Below are 15425 nucleotides of genomic sequence, written 5' to 3' on the forward strand. Positions count from 1 at the left end.
TTCCACGAAAACACCAGTTTTCCACCAGCAATGGGAAAAAATGTTGAGTTTGCTATTGAACAAGTGCTTTTATGCTGTCACTTTATAACATGATTATGTTTTGTTTTTAACACTTTGTTGCAATATGTTTAACATTATCGTGACGATCTTTTCTTCCATGCTAACAAGTAAGGAGTTTTTTTCTTTATGTATCTACATGAAGATCAAACATTTAGGATACATTCTGCGATATCGATTGTTTATTTTTGATACTTAAAAACAGTTACTAGCTGCAACACCTTGCTAGTTGACGATAATCGTGAAAAGAGAAGTCTATCAGAAAACCTTGTTGTTGGTATGGATTATTTGGGAAAGCCTCGAATCGTGTGTCATTGTTACGGTGAAGAAATGCAAAATTTGATATCAAAAAACATGTAAGAGTTTTTTTATTTTCATAGTTAGCTTTGCTGTGCATGAGAAAATATAATAGCCAACTTATTTTTATATCTTGAACCACATTTATTTTCTGAAAGGAATTTCTTTTTACTTAAGGAATAATCATATATGAAAACTACGCTGTAGTTAATGCTGAAATTGGATTCAATTTTACAGGGCCATGAATCGACGAAGTTTCATCGTAAAGGTGAACGTTGATTCCACAAAGAACTCTGGAATTCGTGAAAAACGAACGGTTGTGAACAACGCGGAACTTATATATGCACCCGTCTGTTGCAAGATCAATTTGTCAAATAAAAAATCGTGTAAGATTCCTTTGGTAGCTATGTTATCACATTGTTTTGATTATGATCTTTGATATCACATCGTATTTGTTTAACAATCTTTAAGTTAGTTTTATTTAATGTCTATTTAAAAAAATCAGTTTACAGTTATCCGTTCTCAGTAAACCTTGTTGCACTCAACTATACGGATGATCTAAAAGATGGTCACAGTGAAGCAAGCCAGGAATTGAGCACAATCCTTGTTGCTGGGGTTTGTTTTTATCAACCAGTTTTTACTTGACATGTGTGTGCATAGGTTTTCTAACGTGACGAGAAGCAAATATAAAATTAAAAACGAACCAGGTTATGGTGTGGAGATTTTTTTAATAACTTTATGTGAATGAATATTTTTTCTGTAGTTAAAAACAGTTCTTGCGAAGGAAAAAAGCGTCGTTTCAATTGGAGTTGATAAGTTTAGGTATATTAATCAAAAACAGTGATGTCATTATATTTATGTCTTTGTCAATTAAAAATTGATCTACAGATGTTAGCAAAATATGAGTATGTTTATTGCTTTAGTGATTTGAAGCCATTTTTACTATTGATGACAACGTAATCAATTAAATTTACAAAGGAACCTGGGTTTTGGTGGAGGGGAGATCAAAAAATATATCTATCAAACGCTCGATATTAGAAAAGCTGTTTATTCCTGTGTTTTTAAATACTATTTGATACAGCAGTTAGTGTACGTTTGTGTGAGAATACTTTATGTTACAGCAATATCAGCGGTAGTGTGTTGGCCAATATCTATCTAACAATCCATGGGATGATAACGCAAAGCATTGTGGACACATTAAAGGCAACAATTTCATCAGGAAATCTTGGTGGTATAGAGGTTCGCATTGTACCAGGTGAGTATTGTATTCATAATATAGAAATCTTAAATAGAAGTTTTACTTAAACAAAATAAATATCATTAGATCCTAACATTGAGAACGCTCAAGTGACCTATTTATCAAAATTTGACGATTCTAATTCCCCCCAAAGTTCCGCCGATTCTCAACCCACCGCAAGTAAACCCGCCGATCCTATACTCTCTGATTCTACCTCTACCCCTAACCCTACGCCTAACCCTACTCCTGACCTTTACTCCTAACCCTACCTAACCTACCCTTACCCTACTCCTAACCCTACCCCTAACCCTACACCTAACACTACCCCTAACCCTACCCCTAACCCTACTAGCAGCACCGTTTCTGATAGTTCCATTTCTCCTTCGCCAACAATCTCTGCCATTTCCGAGAGCGGAAGTACAAAAACCACAGCAGCGTTTTCAACTTCCTTCATCATCTCAACAACTTCAGAAATACAGACAAAGAGTTCTTCACTCATGTCCAGCTCAACATCTTTATCACCTACATCGACATTCATCGTTGTTTCGACATCAGGTATAAAACAAAAATAAATATCAATTTTACGTCTTGCATAAGAATGTTTTACTGTAAAAAAAAAGCAGTTCTTATGGGAAAGCACATTTATTTATTTGTATATTTGTTTTATATCTTAATGAAGAACATCAAAACTCATAGAAAAAACTCTAAATATGCGTGATGAAGATTTTTTGATTTATAACAATTTCTATAATATTTATTATTCAGCCATTGTACCGATCTTCTGTCCAGCGATTTGTGTTGATACAACTTTATGTCAACCTTCATGTCCTGCCAACTGTTGTGCTCCCTCTGTATCTGTTTGTCAGCAGCCATCATGTCCAACCGCATGTGCTCCAGGCTGCACTGACGCTTGCTGTTCAATTGGGCAGAGAAGAGTTCGTCAAAAGTATTAATTATTGGGTTTAATTTATTTTAAATGTAGAGCTCATATAGTAGTTTTTATGACAGTAAACTCTTCGTAACTTAACTGTTCTTCATTGAGTTGACAAGATGTCAATTGAAATACACTTAAAAACAGAACCTTAAACATTGTTAAATCTGTTTGTCGTTGTCAGTAAGTTCATATTGCTCAAAAAAAGAATAGTCATATATAAAGGGAACGTAATAAATTATGTTTAGCTAACAACTTGATATACGTAGCGTTAAAAAATCAACATGAAATTCAAGATAGAACTAAGATAAGATTAATCTTATGACGCTTAAAACTACATTTGACGAGGTCATGACGAAAATCAGCGGAAATGATTGTAAATAAGAATCAGTTCTCTGATAGGCAAAGATAGTGAACTGGTGAGGAAAGTTCAAAAGCAAAGTAGAAAACGAATAAGAAAAGCATGTCCAAAAATGGCAGAAAGGTTTTTAACCCTCATGACCATGTATCAATTTTTCTTCATGAAAATTATGTTATAATTTGTCTTGATGACTTTTAGAGACAAAAAGAAATGAAGAAAATTGAACGAAACTGCAGGAAGCTGAAGCTGTAGAATGCAGAGAAAAATCAAGAAAATTGGTGTGTTTGTTTGCTGTTTAATTCTCACCATTGCCCCAAAAATTAAACATTTATTTTGTTTTTTAGCAAACAGAAATCATCAAATTAGTATTTTCCATATATTTTCGAGTGTTAAAGTCAACAAAGGCTTCATCATTACTAACACCAATTCTCAACGGACTTTCCAACTTTGCTTATCTCATTAACTTGGATTTCTTTGTTGATCTCATGTCTGTTTTAAAGAATCTTGTCAACTCTGAGGTAAACAAGTAGAACTTACTGAACTCTGAGTTGTACAAAGGATAAAATAATGTGCATAGTGATCTCTGTGGTGTACAAGGGGTAAAATATTCTACGCAGTGATCTCTGTGGTGTACAAAGGATAAAATAGTGTGCGTAGTGATCTCTGTGGTGTACAAGGGGTAAAATATTCTACGCAGTGATCTCTGTGGTGTACAAGGAGTAAAATATTCTACGCAGTGATCTCTGTGGTGTACAAGGGTAAAATATTCTACGCAGTGATCTCTGTGGTGTACAAGGGTAAAATATTCTACGCAGTGATCTCTGTGGTGTACAAGGGGTAAAATAATGTGCGTAGTGATCTCTGTGGTGTACAAGGGGTGTAGGATCGAGATGCATGGAGCTTAGGTTATGCTAATTATTATGCTAATTATTATGCTAATTATTATGAAAACAAAAAGGGACCCGTATAAAAGCATGGTTTTTGGGGTCTTTTGAGATTGAGCACAATTCATGTATAGTGGTGTATTTTTGTACATGGATGTTTATATTTAGTGGCCAAATTACGAGGTAACGATGATTACGGCTCTAGGCCTCCTTGTCGGTTATGTTAATATCTATACTCTGTCGTTTAGAACCGTACGTTTGACGCATTGCATTGAAATAAAGACTTATCTTTATACCGGTCGTCGTTTTAATAGTAGTTTATGTACGAGTATCTTGCTGGTCACATAAGCCTGGAATTGTTGAAGCTTATATAGTTCTCGTAATTGTTGTTTAATCGATCAGCAATGACTCAGAAAGAAAGGGTCAAGGTAAAAGTCGAAAATTAAAGGCTTATCAAAACGCGTACTTCAGCCGTCTGGCGAACAGTTAAGTCCTCCAGGTCAAGTGAGTCGAGCTAAATCTGGAGAGAATTCGCTTAACAATACGAATCAAGACATGATTGAATCCGCTGAAGATGACGGTAGCGAGCGAGCTGAAAGCGGACCGAACGTCGTCGTACAAAACAAGCAAGTTGTCGTTTCTGACGAGGCTTCGACGAGTTTGGGTTCGCCGGAGCGAGTAGCAGACGAACAGGAACAGGAGCTTGAACTTGGTCTAAGTCAGGTCGCTTCATTTTTGAAGGATAATTCGGTTTTATCGCCTCTTGCTCCTGTATTCCAGTCCAATTCTAATATCGGTAAACAAGCAGCTTCTCACGTGAACGTCACGCGGACTGCTCGTGCGTGGAAAAGCCGACGCAAACAACAAATTTTGAAGACAACGGGGCTGGAGTAACGAGCGCGCTTGATTCAAAATGGGCAGAACGGTTTCGTGAACTTGAAGAATTGGAAATTAATAGAAGAGAAGAGCTGAACAAGCAGATGAGGGAGGCAAGGCTTAAACTAGAGAAAGAAATGCATCAGGCGAGAATTGAGCATGAGATGGCTATGAAGAAACGGGAAATACAACGACGTCGAGATGAGCTTCGGAAGCTTGAAGAAGAAGTTTTTGGTAATGATATTGAACATCAACTGTCGGACAGGGAAAGTAGTAGTAACGCTCGTGAACCAGATAAAACCCAGTCCAGCAACCTTCAACCCAATCGACAGAAGCAGTTTAAGTCAGCGCTTGGCGATACCTCCTACCGGAAATTGTGTACCCCAAGAAAGTATAATAACCAGTGGAACTGGATGTCAAACTCAGCAAAGCTTGCAACGAGACAATTCGTCGCAGTTACAATATCTATTAGAGAAGCAGCAGATTACGATGGACGAAGTAGTGAAGGGATTAAGAATGCCTCAAAGGGAATACATGAGTTTTGATGGCGAACCTCGCAACTTTCCGTTGTTCATGAAGAATTTTGAAGTGAATGTCGAGAGTAAAGAAAGTAATGATGCAGATCGACTGAATTACCTTATTCAGTATTGTAAAGGAACAGCAAGACAAGCGATAGAGCATTGCATCATTATGCCTCCGGATCAAGGATACAAGCGTGCTAAGGAAATCCTGAGAAAAAACTTTGGTCGAAATCACATCGTAACCCAAGCATTCCTTGAGAAAGTCTTGAATGGACCGCCAATTAGAGTAAACGAAGCCGAGAAATTGTCGCAGCTAGCAAGAGATATGGAAACGTGTCTCCTTGGTTCTATTCAGTTAGGAAATCGGGCAAGTATCAATTCGATGGACACTCTGGGAAGGGTAGTTAGCCGCCTTCCAATGCATCTCAAGTCAAAATGGGCTGATAAAGCAAGCCATATGTACGACAATCACATCACACCAGATTTCTCTCATTTAACTGAATTCATACAATCCCGCGCAGCCGTGGCTAGTACGTACTTTGGTCAAATGATTACCTCGAAAAATGAAACCCGAAAGGATGGAACTGACAGATTGAAGAAGAAATCCTTCTTGTTTAGTGGGAATAGCACAAACTTAGCAACTCACAGCCAGAGAATATTTGACAGTAGTGAATCAAAGGGAAGAAATTTATCCTGCGTACTATGCAAAGGCACACACCATCTTGAACGCTGTCACAAGTTCAGGGCTCAAAATCTTCAGCAACGACAAGACCTAGTAAAGACGCACAAAGTTTGTCATGCTTGCTTGAGCCCAGGACATTTCGTGAAAGACTGCAGAGGTGCCCGCATATGCGGTGTTGAAGGTTGTCAGAGAAGGCACCATCCTTTGTTACACTCATCCGAAATAAAGGCTAAGGATTCTAAATCAAGTGAAAGGAGTAATTCAAATCCTGAACCATCTGAAAGCGACAGCCAATCCAAAGCACTCCCAACGTCTGGAGTTGGCGCGACAAATTCATCATATAGCAGTTGTCGTATAGGTTTGCAAGTTATTCCAGTTAAGGTCAGCGCACCCTATGGTAGTCGTGTGATAGAAACTTATGCGTTCTTAGACAGTGGCTCCAACACAACCATGTGCTTAACCAGTTTAGCTGAAGATCTTGGAGCCGATTGCTCACCCATCGAATTCACGTTAGCGACTGTTTCAGGCAGCCACAAAAGTAAGGGTCAACAGTTATCTCTCGATGTGGTTGGAGTATCCACGGGCAAAGGTGTCAGACTAGATAAAGTTTGGACGACCAACACTCTTCCTGTTGCTCTAGAAAGTATTCCCACGAACACTGATGTAAAAGGGTGGTCTCACCTTAAAGGCGTTAATCTAACCGATTTAGTGGATAAGAAAGTCACTATCCTTATTGGAAGTGACGTTCCCGAAGCTCTTTGCCCCCTTGAAGTGCGTTCTGGAAAAAAAAATCAACCCTACGCAATACGGACAATCCTCGGTTGGACGGTGATGGGACCTCTGAAGGGAAAACCTTATCAAGAAGCTCAGATGAACTTCATTCATGTTGATCAAGCTCTTGGGTGTATGGAAAGGGAAGATGGTATGAGTTCCATTCGTCAGCAATTGCAAAATCTCTACAATTCAGAGTTTAGCGAGTCGGCTGCTGACGTTAAAGAATGTCTGTCGGTCGAGGATCGTCGCGCAAAGGCAATAATGGATAGAACTGTCAAGCTAGAAAATCATCAATATGAAATTGGTCTTCCTTGGAAATACGATGACCCACTCCTCCCGTACAATAAGTCTATGGCTGAAAGGAGACTTGCTTATTTGAAGAAACGACTTGAGAGGGACCCCATACTTCACGCAAATTATAAGGCAACGATGAAGGAATACATCTCAAAGGGCACGCTAAAGTAGTTCAAGTGGATAAACAAAATACACAGGACGAGTCACTCAAAAACTGGTTTGGTATCTGCCTCATCACCCTGTGACACACCCGCAAAACCAGAAAAGACAAGAATCGTTTTGACTGTGCTGCGAAGTTCCACAACGCATCCCTAAATAATCAGCTTCTTCAAGGACCAGATTATACCAATTCATTAGTTGGTGTATTGTTGCGGTTCAGGCAGGAAAAGATAGCGGTAATGGCAGATATTGAGAAGATGTTCCATCAGGTGAAGGTTAAGCCAGAAGACTGTAATGCACTGAGATTTCTATGGTGGCCAGAGGGAGATCTATCCAAAGAACCAGTAGAGCATCAAATGACTGTTCATTTATTCGGAGCAACCTCTTCCCCAAGTTGTTGTTCTTACGCGTTAAAAGAACAGCTTCAGATAATCGGGAAGAATTCAGCAAACAAGTTGTCGACACAGTTGATCGTAACTTTTATGTAGATGACTGTCTCAAGTCTTTACCAGAAAGGAAAGAAGCAATGAAGTTGGTAGACGAACTACCAGTTTTGCTGTCTCGCGGTGGATTCCATCTCACAAAGTGGGTGTCAAATGATCGAGAAGTCTTATCTCACGTACCTAACAAAGAAAGAGCGCCATGCGTCAGCCTTCAGTTGGAGAAGTTGCCGATGGAGAAAGCATTGGGCGTTCAGTGGAATACGGAAAGGGACACGTTGGGATTCCGGGAAGCAAATTGAAAGCAGAGTCAAGAAGAGGGATTCTATCGTTCATAGCTTCGGTCTACGATCCCTTGGTCTAGTCGCTCCTGTCGTTTTACCAGCCAAACGCATAATGCAAAACCTGTGTCGAGTAAATCACGGCTGGGACGAAGATCTCCCAATCGAGACAAGCGAAATATGGCATGATTGGCAAAACGAATTCCATTCCCTTGTGAAATTAGAAATACCTCGATGCTATAAACCGCACGAATTTAACAAGACAAGGAATGCGGAACTCCACTATTTTGCTGACGCATCGACTGAAGGATATGGGTAGCAACGTACCTTCGGCTGGAAGATACCCAAGGAAGGATTCATTGTACCTTAGTTATGGGCAAATCAAGAGTTGCACCTCTTAAAACAGTCACGGTACCCAGATTGGAACTAACCGCTGCAACATTGGCCGTGAAGCTGAATAAACAAATTTGTGATGAGTTGGATCTGTCAATAAGTCAAATTGTTTTCTGGAGCGATTCAATGATAGTGCTGCGTTACATTAAGAGCGAGAACAAAAGGTTTCAAACCTTTGTAGCGAATCGATTACAAGTTATTCACGATGCTTCTACTCCGAATCAATGGAGACATGTGCCAACCAAGCTCAACCCAGCCGACCTTGCATCAAGAGGTATAAGTCTTGGTCGCGCAACAGGCCAAGACCAACGGGACTTGCAGTTTTGGTTGAACGGACCCGATTTCCTTTGGAAAGATCCCAAATTATGGCCAACGCAGCTAGATGACATACCAGACGTAGAAGACACAGATGTGGAAGTAAAGAAACCTAAAGCAAGAGTTGGTGCCGTCATCAACTCAAAGGATGCACCCCCTGATTCGCTAATACAACTTATCCATCGAACATCCGAATGGTACAGATTGCAGAAGTCGGTTGCATGGCTGCTAAGATTCAAACAGTACATCTTAAGCCGTTATCCAAACGGTCCAGGATTAGAAGTACAACGTGGTCCTCTAAAGGTAAAAGAGATTGAATCGGCAACCCAGGAAATAATTAAACTTACCCAACGAAGTTCATCTATCAACGAGAAAACTATGAGAGAGATACGCTAAACTATGTCCAGTCATCGCCGGAGGAATTGTGAGAGTTGGTGGACGTTTGGATAAATCATCGCTGCCGGAAGAATCTAAACATCCCGCAATTCTTGATTCCAGTCATCACGTTACAAAGCTCATTGTCCGGTATTACCATGCAAAGGAAGGTCACGCTGGAACCAGTCAAACTCTAGCAGCAATACGGCAACGCTTCTGGATAATAAAGGGACCTAGCACTGTGAAGAGTATAGTCAATAATTGTGTTCCGTGTCGTCGCCGAAACCAGTCTCCAGGGAAGCAGATAATGGCCCCACTGCCAAAAGCTCGTGTGAAATCTGGTGAGTACCCGTTTTCATCTGTGGGAGTCGATTATTTTGGACCTCTTAAAGTCAAATATAAAAGAGGAACTGAAAAACGATATGGCTGTGTATTCACTTGCTTAGCCATAAGGGCCATACACATTGAGATTGCACATGACCTATCGACAGATTCCTTCATTCAAGCCGTATGTAGGTTCGTCAGTCGACGCGGACCGCCGAATGAGTTGTTCAGTGACAACGGGACGAATTTTAGAGGAGCGGAATCTGAAGTTAAGCAAATGTTGCAAAATTGGAATCAAGCTAGAATATTAGATCGTCTAAGAGAAAAGGGAATTCAATGGCATTTCTCTGCTCCGAAAGCAAGCCATAGCGGGGGAGTTTGGGAGCGCATGATCAGAACAATCAGGAAGCAAATGCGTGTTATAATAGGAGACCGAGTTGTTGATGATGAAACACTCCTTACAGTAATGTGCGAAGTCGAGAAAATAGTGAATGATCGGCCTCTTGTACGGCAGTGTGATGACCCTCGAGATTTATCAACTCTTACACCAAACACTCTACTCCTGCGTTATCGAAACATAAGCACAAGTGCAAGTTCTTCACCTACGGCAAATAACCCCCGAGAAATATGGAAACGAGCGCAGAAGTTAGCTGACCAATTTTGGGCAAGGTGGTTAAAAGAATACCTGCCAAGTTTGCAAGAACGACAGAAATGGCTACACCCAAAACGAAACTTAATCAAAGGTGATGTCGTTTTGATGGTGATGGAAGATACTCCCAGAGGTGAATGGCCTCTAGCGATAGTTGAAGAAACATTTCCGATAGCAACGGACATGTTCGGCAAGTAGAGATCCGCACGGCGAATCAAAGTCGTTATCGTCGAGATGTCAGGAAGTTGTGCCTATTGGAGACTGCGAAGTAAAGCGAGAAATTCTTCAGAAAACGAACGTTATTGTTGTTGTCACTTAACTGTTATTATTATTTTGTTTACGTTAAACGACGGTATCTATTGGTTTATGTTTGGTTATTCGACAAGATTGGTGGACACATTGTTTAAAACTTGCGCAAGTTAACATTGAAAACATTTGTATTGTAGCTCTCGATCCTTTTTGAATTATTGAACGACGTATAGTAGGTCGTTCGGGGCTGGTATGTAGGATCGAGATGCATGGAGCTTAGGTTATGCTAATTATGCTAATTATTATGCTAATTATTATGAAAACAAAAGGGACCCGTATAAAAGCATGGTTTTGGGGTCTTTGAGATTGAGCACAATTCATGTATAGTGGTGTATTTTTGTACATGGATGTTTATATTTAGTGGCCAAATTACGAGGTAACGATGATTACGGCTCTAGGCCTCCTTGTCGGTTATGTTAATATCTATACTCTGTCGTTTAGAACCGTACGTTTGACGCATTGCATTGAAATAAAGACTTATCTTTATACCGGTCGTCGTTTTAATAGTAGTTTATGTACGAGTATCTTGCTGGTCACATAAGCCTGGAATTGTTGAAGCTTATAAGGGGTAAAATATTCTACGCAGTGATTTCTGTGGTGTACAAGGGGTAAAATATTCTACGCAGTGATCTCTGTGGTGTACAAGGGGTAAAATATTCTACGCAGTGATTTCTGTGGTGTACAAGGGTAAAATATTCTACGCAGTGATTTCTGTGGTGTACAAGGGTAAAATATTCTGCAGTGATTTCTGTGGTGTACAAGGGGTAAAATAATGTGCGATCTCTGTGGTGTACAAGGGTAAAATATTCTACGCAGTGATTTCTGTGGTGTACAAGGGGTAAAATATTCTACGCAGTGATTCTGTGGTGTACAAGGTAAAATATTCTACGCAGTGATTCTGTGGTGTACAAGGGTAAAATATTCTACGCAGTGATTCTGTGGTGTACAAGGGTAAAATATCCCACGCAGTGTTCTGTGGTGTACAAGGGGTAAAATATTCTACGCAGTGATTTCTGTGGTGTACAAGGGTAAAATATTCTACGCAGTGATTTCTGTGGTGTACAAGGGGTAAAATATTCTACGCAGTGATCTCTGGTGTACAAGGGTAAAATATTCTACGCAGTGATTTCTGTGTACAGGGTAAAATATTCCGCAGTGATGGTGTACAAGGGGTAAAATATTCTACGCAGTGATTTCTGTGGTGTACAAGGGTAAAATATTCTACGCAGTGATCTCTGTGGTGTACAAGGGTAAAATATTCTACGCAGTGATTCTGTGGTGTACAAGGGTAAAATATTCTACGCAGTGATCTCTGTGGTGTACAAGGGGTAAAATATTCTACGCAGTGATTTCTGTGGTGTACAAGGGTAAAATATTCTACGCAGTGATTTCTGTGGTGTACAAGGGTAAAATAATCTACGCAGTGATTTCTGTGGTGTACAAGGGTAAAATATTCTACGCAGTGATTTCTGTGGTGTACAAGGGTAAAATATTCTACGCAGTGATTTCTGTGGTGTACAAGGGTACAAATAATCTACGCAGTGATTTCTGTGGTGTACAAGGGTAAAATATTCTACGCAGTGATTTCTGTGGTGTACAAGGGTACAAATAATCTACGCAGTGATTTCTGTGGTGTACAAGGGTACAAATAATTTACGCAGTGATTTCTGTGGTGTACAAGGGGTAAAATAATCTACGCAGTGATTCCTGAAGTATACAAGGGTACAAATGATCTCATGAACTTTGAAGTAAAAGGCTTGGGTGTTAAAGCACAGTTATACCATGATTATTTCGATGTATTTTGTATTTAGTTCTCATTGTTTTATTTAAGGATGTTTCCACCAATGATAAACTACATTGCATTTTGACAGCATTTAAGATACTCTCAGATCAAGGTAGGTGAAGTTAAAGATGGAAACTTGCTTGTTTCTGCGTGTGTATTGTGTATATATATACTTGTCAGTGGGACAGTCCATCCAGCCTGTTTGAAGGCTGAATGGTTTGGAAAATATAAGAACGAAATAGTTTTTATCTATCCACTGTCTTAACTTCATGTATTGTTTAGGTGAAGCTTTGAACATTGATCTGCGAACATTTTATAGTTATTTGTACTCAAGTCTTGTGGGTTTTCATTCAGGTGAAGTCATATTTTATGGTCATTTCCTGAGAACAGACTTACACATCGTTCTGCCTTTTACCATTCGTACACGGCTTCAGTATTGGCACAATTATTGAGGACATTTCTACTCATTTTCACTTTCAGATCATGATATGAAAACTGTTCTGGAGTGTCTTAATATCATGATTAGTAAGAGAAGAAAACAGGTTCATTCAACATTGCTTAGTACTACGAATTCACCGTTGAAAAGTTTTAGACAAGTATGTCTTTTCATCGTTGTTAGGTGTCTATACAAAGACTTCTTGCTTATGTCAAACGACTATGTACCGTTGCCTTATATAATTCCATTCCGAATTCGCTTTCTTTGCTCTGCTATGCAAAACTATTTCTGCAGGTAAGAATGAATATCTTTATAATATCATTTCTTATGATTGCGTTTTAATAATTACTAACGAGATAAAACCAACATTGTTTTCGAATTTTTTTAGATGAATGCTAAAAGTGACATCGTATTATGTAATGATAGTGCATTAAATGGACAGTTTTTTCCTGATATTATTGATCCAGAATATTCAAACGCCGATAATACATCGCTCTGGGAACTGACTTTGTTTCGTAAACATTATAACATGACTGTGAGAAACTATGCTTCTCATATCTCTTTGGGAATTCCAGACAATGGTCATGGATCTTTAACGAATCAATTATCACGAAAGTAAGTCGTATCTGACTTCCTACATGAAGTATAGAATTCGATTTTCTTCTTTATGAATTAAAATTAATAGTACCCTAAGAATTTTATTACTACCAACATGCACTGATTTCCCTTAATGACTGTTTGTTTACTAAATATACGAAAATATTTTTTCTCTCAAGCATTGTCAATTGTTTCAGTTTTATAAACAAAGTCAAATAGCTACATATACTGTCTATTTATGCCCTAATACAGCAAATGAATCTTCAATTTAGGACGCCAATAAATTTAATGGAGGATTTTACCGAAGACAAACTTCTCGAAGTTATAACTGAAATGAAGTCACTGCCAAAAAAGTCTTTGAAAAGACGAACTTGGACTGAGGATGTGAATGATTTTGTTACACGAGATATCAAAAAATATGTCAATGATTGCATGGAGTGGCTCAAAAAACAAAGCTAAACAGATGACTTTGAACAAGTAAACTTTAGTAAAGTCAAAAGTTGAGAATTTTTATTGAACGATATGAAAATTTAAAAGTTTCTGCATGATTTCTTTTCCACGAAAACACCAGTTTTCCACCAGCAATGGGAAAAAATGTTGAGTTTGCTATTGAACAAGTGCTTTTATGCTGTCACTTTATAGCATGATTATGTTTTGTTTTTAACACTTTGTTGCAATATGTTTAACATTATCGTGACGATCTTTTCTTCCATGCTAACAAGTAAGGAGTTTTTTTTCTTTATACATCTACATGAAGATCAAACATTTAGGATATATTCTGCGATATCGATTGTTTATTTTTGATACTTAAAAACAGTTACTAGCTGCAACACTGTGCTAGTTGAAGATAATCGTGAAAAGAGAAGTCTATCAGAAAACCTTGTTGTTGGTATGGATTATTTAGGAAAGCCTCGAATCGTGTGTCATTGTTACGGTGAAGAAATGCAAAACTTGATATCAAAAAACATGTAAGAGCCCACTTATTTTTATATCTTAAAGCACATTTATTTTCTGAAAGGAATTTCTTTTTATTTAAGGAATAATCATACATGAAAACTACACTGTAGTTAATGCTGAAATTGGATTCAATTTTCATTTTACAGGGCCATGAATCCACGAAGTCTTATCGTAAAGATGAACGTTGATTCCACAAAGAATTCTGGAATTCGTGAAAAACGAACGGTTGTGAACAACACGGAACTTATATATGCACCCGTCTGCTGCAAGATCGATTTGTCAAATAAAAAATCGTGTAAGATTCCTTTGGTAGCTATGTTATCACATTGTTTTGATTATGATCTTTGATATCACATCGTATTTGTTTAACAATCTTTAAGTTAGTTTTATTTAATGTCTATTTAAAAAAATCAGTTTATAGTTATCCGTTCTCAGTAAACCTTGTTGCACTAAACTATACGGATGATCTAAAAGATGATGACAGCGATGCAAGCGAGGAATTGAGAACAATCCTTGTTGCTGGGGTTTGTTTTTATCAACCAGTTTTTACTTGACATGTGTGTGCATAGGTTTTATAACGCGACGAGAAGCAAATATAAAATTAAAAACGAACCAGGGTATGGTGTGGAGATTTTTTTAATAACTTTATGTGAATGAATATTTTTTCTGTAGTTAAAAACAGTTCTTGCGAAGGAAAAAAGCGTCGTTTCAATTGGAGTTCATAAGTTTAGGTATATTAATCAAAAACAGTGATGTCATTATATTTATATCTTTGTCAATTAAAAATTGACCTACAGATGTTAGCAAAATATGAGTATGTTTATTGCTTTGCTGATTTGGAGCCATTTTGATTATTGATGACAACGTAATCAATTAAATTTACAAAGGAACCTGGGTTTTGGTGGAGGGGAGATCAAAAAATATATCTATCAAACGCTCGATATTAGAAAAGCTGTTTATCCCTGTGTTTTTTAATAGTATTTGATACAGCAGTTAGTGTACGTTTGTGTGAGAATACTTTATGTTACAGCAATATCAGCGGTGGTGTGTTGGCCAATATCTATCTGACAATCCAAGGGATGATAACGCCAAGCATTGTAGACACATTAAAAGCAACAATTTCATCAGGAAATCTTGGTGGTATAGAGGTTCGCATTGTACCAGGTAAGTATTGTATTCCTAATATAGAAATCGTAAATAGAAGTTTTACTTAAACAAAATAAATATCATTAGAACCTAACATTGAGAACGCTCAAGTGACCTATTTATCAAAATTGGACGATTCTAATTCCCCCCAAAGTTCCGGCAATTCCAACCGGCCGCCGATTCCACTCTGATCCTAACCTACCCCCCTTAACCCTAACCCTTCCAACCTTATTCCTAACCCTTCCTAACCCTCCCCACCCTTCCTAACCCTACCCCTAACCCCCCCCTAACCTACCCTAACCCTACACCTAATTCCTACCCTCCTTCCACCCTTCCACCCTATTCCT

The 15425-nt window shown here is 38.5% G+C and overlaps 3 protein-coding genes across 5 annotated transcripts; all 3 read left to right on the forward strand.

The window, feature by feature from the left end:
• The first annotated feature begins 47 nt into the window (after positions 1-47).
• Positions 48-2828, forward strand: LOC124438054. Of its 3 annotated transcripts, none has more exons than XM_046988044.1 (8): positions 48-167; positions 263-413; positions 592-740; positions 860-969; positions 1118-1176; positions 1476-1609; positions 1962-2146; positions 2357-2828. In XM_046988044.1, exons 1-8 carry the CDS (start codon positions 125-127, stop codon positions 2555-2557), a joined length of 1032 nt encoding a protein of 343 aa, XP_046844000.1. In that variant the 5' UTR covers positions 48-124; the 3' UTR covers positions 2558-2828. The 3 variants fall into 3 exon arrangements, with proteins under 3 accessions (XP_046844000.1, XP_046844001.1, XP_046844002.1); XM_046988045.1 differs by having other exon boundaries at positions 2063-2146; XM_046988046.1 differs by lacking the exons at positions 1962-2146; positions 2357-2828 and adding an exon at positions 1679-1928.
• A 289-nt stretch (positions 2829-3117) lies between these two features.
• Positions 3118-13609, forward strand: LOC124438057 (nucleolar complex protein 3 homolog). The gene is made up of 8 exons (XM_046988050.1): positions 3118-3161; positions 3228-3401; positions 11991-12054; positions 12225-12296; positions 12423-12484; positions 12562-12672; positions 12767-12993; positions 13248-13609. Exons 2-8 carry the CDS (start codon positions 3369-3371, stop codon positions 13432-13434), a joined length of 756 nt encoding a protein of 251 aa, XP_046844006.1. The 5' UTR covers positions 3118-3161; positions 3228-3368; the 3' UTR covers positions 13435-13609.
• Positions 13610-13637: 28 nt separating this feature from the next.
• On the forward strand, positions 13638-15269 carry LOC124439357. The gene is made up of 7 exons (XM_046989580.1): positions 13638-13696; positions 13793-13943; positions 14079-14227; positions 14347-14456; positions 14605-14663; positions 14963-15096; positions 15166-15269. Exons 1-7 carry the CDS (start codon positions 13654-13656, stop codon positions 15267-15269), a joined length of 750 nt encoding a protein of 249 aa, XP_046845536.1. The 5' UTR covers positions 13638-13653.
• The last annotated feature ends 156 nt before the right edge of the window (positions 15270-15425 follow it).

The sequence above is a fragment of the Xenia sp. Carnegie-2017 genome, unplaced genomic scaffold, assembly GCF_021976095.1.
Source record: "Xenia sp. Carnegie-2017 unplaced genomic scaffold, XeniaSp_v1 HiC_scaffold_19, whole genome shotgun sequence".
NCBI lineage: Eukaryota > Metazoa > Cnidaria > Anthozoa > Malacalcyonacea > Xeniidae > Xenia > Xenia sp. Carnegie-2017.

Coding starts and splice junctions, on each gene's coding strand:
- LOC124438057 (XM_046988050.1), top strand. CDS start 3,369: ATGTCTGTTTTAAAGAATCTTGTCAACTCTGAG. Junction 3,402..11,990: donor AGAATCTTGTCAACTCTGAG/GTAAACAAGTAG, acceptor GTTTTATTTAAG/GATGTTTCCACCAATGATAA. Junction 12,673..12,766: donor ATGCAAAACTATTTCTGCAG/GTAAGAATGAAT, acceptor GAATTTTTTTAG/ATGAATGCTAAAAGTGACAT.
- LOC124438054 (XM_046988044.1), top strand. CDS start 125: ATGTTTAACATTATCGTGACGATCTTTTCTTCCATGCTAACAA. Junction 414..591: donor AATTTGATATCAAAAAACAT/GTAAGAGTTTTT, acceptor TCAATTTTACAG/GGCCATGAATCGACGAAGTT. Junction 741..859: donor TTTGTCAAATAAAAAATCGT/GTAAGATTCCTT, acceptor TAAAAAAATCAG/TTTACAGTTATCCGTTCTCA.
- LOC124439357 (XM_046989580.1), top strand. CDS start 13,654: ATGTTTAACATTATCGTGACGATCTTTTCTTCCATGCTAACAA. Junction 13,944..14,078: donor AACTTGATATCAAAAAACAT/GTAAGAGCCCAC, acceptor TTCATTTTACAG/GGCCATGAATCCACGAAGTC. Junction 14,664..14,962: donor ATTGGAGTTCATAAGTTTAG/GTATATTAATCA, acceptor TTTATGTTACAG/CAATATCAGCGGTGGTGTGT.